This window comes from Entelurus aequoreus, linkage group LG21 (assembly GCF_033978785.1).
Source record: "Entelurus aequoreus isolate RoL-2023_Sb linkage group LG21, RoL_Eaeq_v1.1, whole genome shotgun sequence".
Classification (NCBI taxonomy): domain Eukaryota; kingdom Metazoa; phylum Chordata; class Actinopteri; order Syngnathiformes; family Syngnathidae; genus Entelurus; species Entelurus aequoreus.
Window position 1 is genome coordinate 3,819,044 of NC_084751.1, and position 2,500 is coordinate 3,821,543.

At 37.8% G+C, this 2,500-nt stretch overlaps 1 protein-coding gene across 2 annotated transcripts in view; it reads left to right on the plus strand.

Moving 5' to 3' along the window:
* LOC133639111 (mediator of RNA polymerase II transcription subunit 13-like) overlaps positions 1-2,500 on the plus strand; it is a 333,705-nt gene that overhangs the window by 329,848 nt on the left and 1,357 nt on the right. For both annotated transcript variants that reach the window (XM_062032256.1, XM_062032257.1), the window contains exons 30-31: positions 1-32; positions 2,381-2,500. The exon at positions 1-32 is cut by the window's left edge and continues 78 nt beyond it; the exon at positions 2,381-2,500 is cut by the window's right edge and continues 1,357 nt beyond it. In XM_062032256.1, coding sequence (XP_061888240.1) covers positions 1-32; positions 2,381-2,500 — 152 coding nt within the window. The remainder of the gene's footprint in view (positions 33-2,380) is intronic.

Sequence of the window (2,500 nt, forward strand, 5' to 3'; positions counted from 1 at the left end):
CTGGACTCGAAAACCACCTCTGATGTTCTGCGGTAAATATATGCTCGTAAATAACATATGTTGGCCTTGTGTGTGCAAGCTGATGTGAAGCACGGGGTCATCGTCAAAGGAAACTACGCATTAAATATTTTTATACCATCATTGAATATATATATATATATATATATATATATATATATATATATATATATATATATATATATATATATATATATATATATATTTACAAACCCCGTTTCCATATGAGTTGGGAAATTGTGTTAGATGTAAATATAAACGGAATACAATGATTTGCGAATCCTTTTCAACCCATATTCAATTGAATGCACTACAAAGACAAGATATTTGATGTTCAAACTCATAAACTTTATATTTTTTTTTGCAAATAATAATTAACTTAGAATTTCATGGCTGCAACACGTGCCAAAGTAGTTGGGAAAGGGCATGTTCACCACTGTTACATGGCCTTTCCTTTTAACAACACTCAGTAAACGTTTGGGAACTGAGGAGACACATTTTTTAAGCTTCTCAGGTGGAATTATTTCCCATTCTTGCTTGATGTACAGCTTAAGTTGTTCAACAGTCCGGGGGTCTCCGTTGTGGTATTTTAGGCTTCATAATGCGCCACACATTTTCAATGGGAGACAGGTCTTGACTACAGGCAGGCCAGTCTAGTACCCGCACTCTTTTACTATGAAGCCACGTTGATGTAACACGTGGCTTGGCATTGTCTTGCTGAAATAAGCAGGGGCGTCCATGGTAACGTTGCTTGGATGGCAACATATGTTGCTCCAAAACCTGTATGTACCTTTCAGCATTAATGACGCCTTCACAGATGTGTAAGTTACCCATGTCTTGGGCACTAATACACCCCCATACCATCACAGATGCTGGCTTTTCAACTTTGCGCCTATAACAATCCGGATGGTTCTTTTCCACAGTTTCCAAAAACAATTTCAAATGTGGACTCGTCAGACCACAGAACACTTTTCCACTTTGTATCAGTCCATCTTAGATGAGCTCAGGCCCAGCGAAGCCGACGGCGTTTCTGGGTGTTGTTGATAAACGGTTTTCGCCTTGCATAGGCGAGTTTTAAATTGCACTTACAGATGTAGCGACCAACTGTAGTTACTGACAGTGGTTTCTGAAGTGTTCCTGAGCCCATGTGGTGATATCCTTTACGCACTGATGTCGCTTGTTGATGCAGTACAGCCTGAGGGATCGAAGGTCACGGGCTTAGCTGCTTACGTGCAGTGATTTCTCCAGATTCTCTGAACCCTTTGATGATATTACGGACCATAGATGGTGAAATCCCTAAATTCCTTGCAATAGCTGGTTGAGAAAGGTTTTTCTTAAACTGTTCAACAATTTGCTCACGCATTTGTTGACAAAGTGGTGACCCTCGCCCCATCCTTGTTTGTGAACGACTGAGCATTTCATAGAATTTACTTTTATACCCAATCATGGCACCCACCTGTTCCCAATTTGCCTGTTCACCTGTGGGATGTTCCAAATAAGTGTTTGATGAGCATTCCTCAACTTTATCAGTATTTATTGCCACCTTTCCCAACTTCTTTGTCACGTGTTGCTGGCATCAGTTAATGATTATTTGCACAAAAAAAAAAGTTTATCAGTTTGAACATCAAATATGTTGTCTTTGTAGCATATTCAACTGAATATGGGTTGAAAATGATTTGCAAATCATTGTATTCCGTTTATATTTACATCTAACACAATTTCCCAACTCATGTGGAAACGGGGTTTGTATATATATATATATATATATATATATATTATATATATATATATATATATATATAATATATATATATATATATATATATATATATATATATATATATATATATATATATATATATATATATATATATATATATAGGGGCAGAGGAGAAAAGAAAAGAAACGGCAGATCAACTGGTCTAAAAAGGGGTCTCTTTAAAGGCTAGAGTATACAAATGAGTTTTAAGATGGGACTTAAATGCTTCTACTGAGGTAGCATCTCTAACTGTTACCGGGAGGGCATTCCATAGTATTGGAGCCCGAATAGAAAACGCTCTATAGCCCGCAGCCTTTTTTTGGGCTCCGGAATCACTAAATCATTCATTTTGAATGGGGAAAAATGTCCCGGAAAACCCGGAATTCTGGGAAATCTGGGAATTTTTGGAATTTGTCAAGGGAAAGTTTGAAGTTGGAACGGGTGAAAAATGTGGAAGGTAAAGCACGCCAAAATCTGGAGAGGAAGAACAAGATGAAGTTGAATTATAAATAGATGAATTTTGGTGTAGAAAAACACAACATTTAATAAATAACAAATAACAATAATAACATGAAAATGACATCTTCTGTTTGTGAACCTCAGGTTCGTATTGGAGCAGTACAACGCCCTCTCCTGGCTGACCTGCACACCTTCAACCCAGGACCGCCAGTCTTGTCTGCCCGTCCACTTGGCCGTCTTGGTCCAAATGTACAATGCCATCCT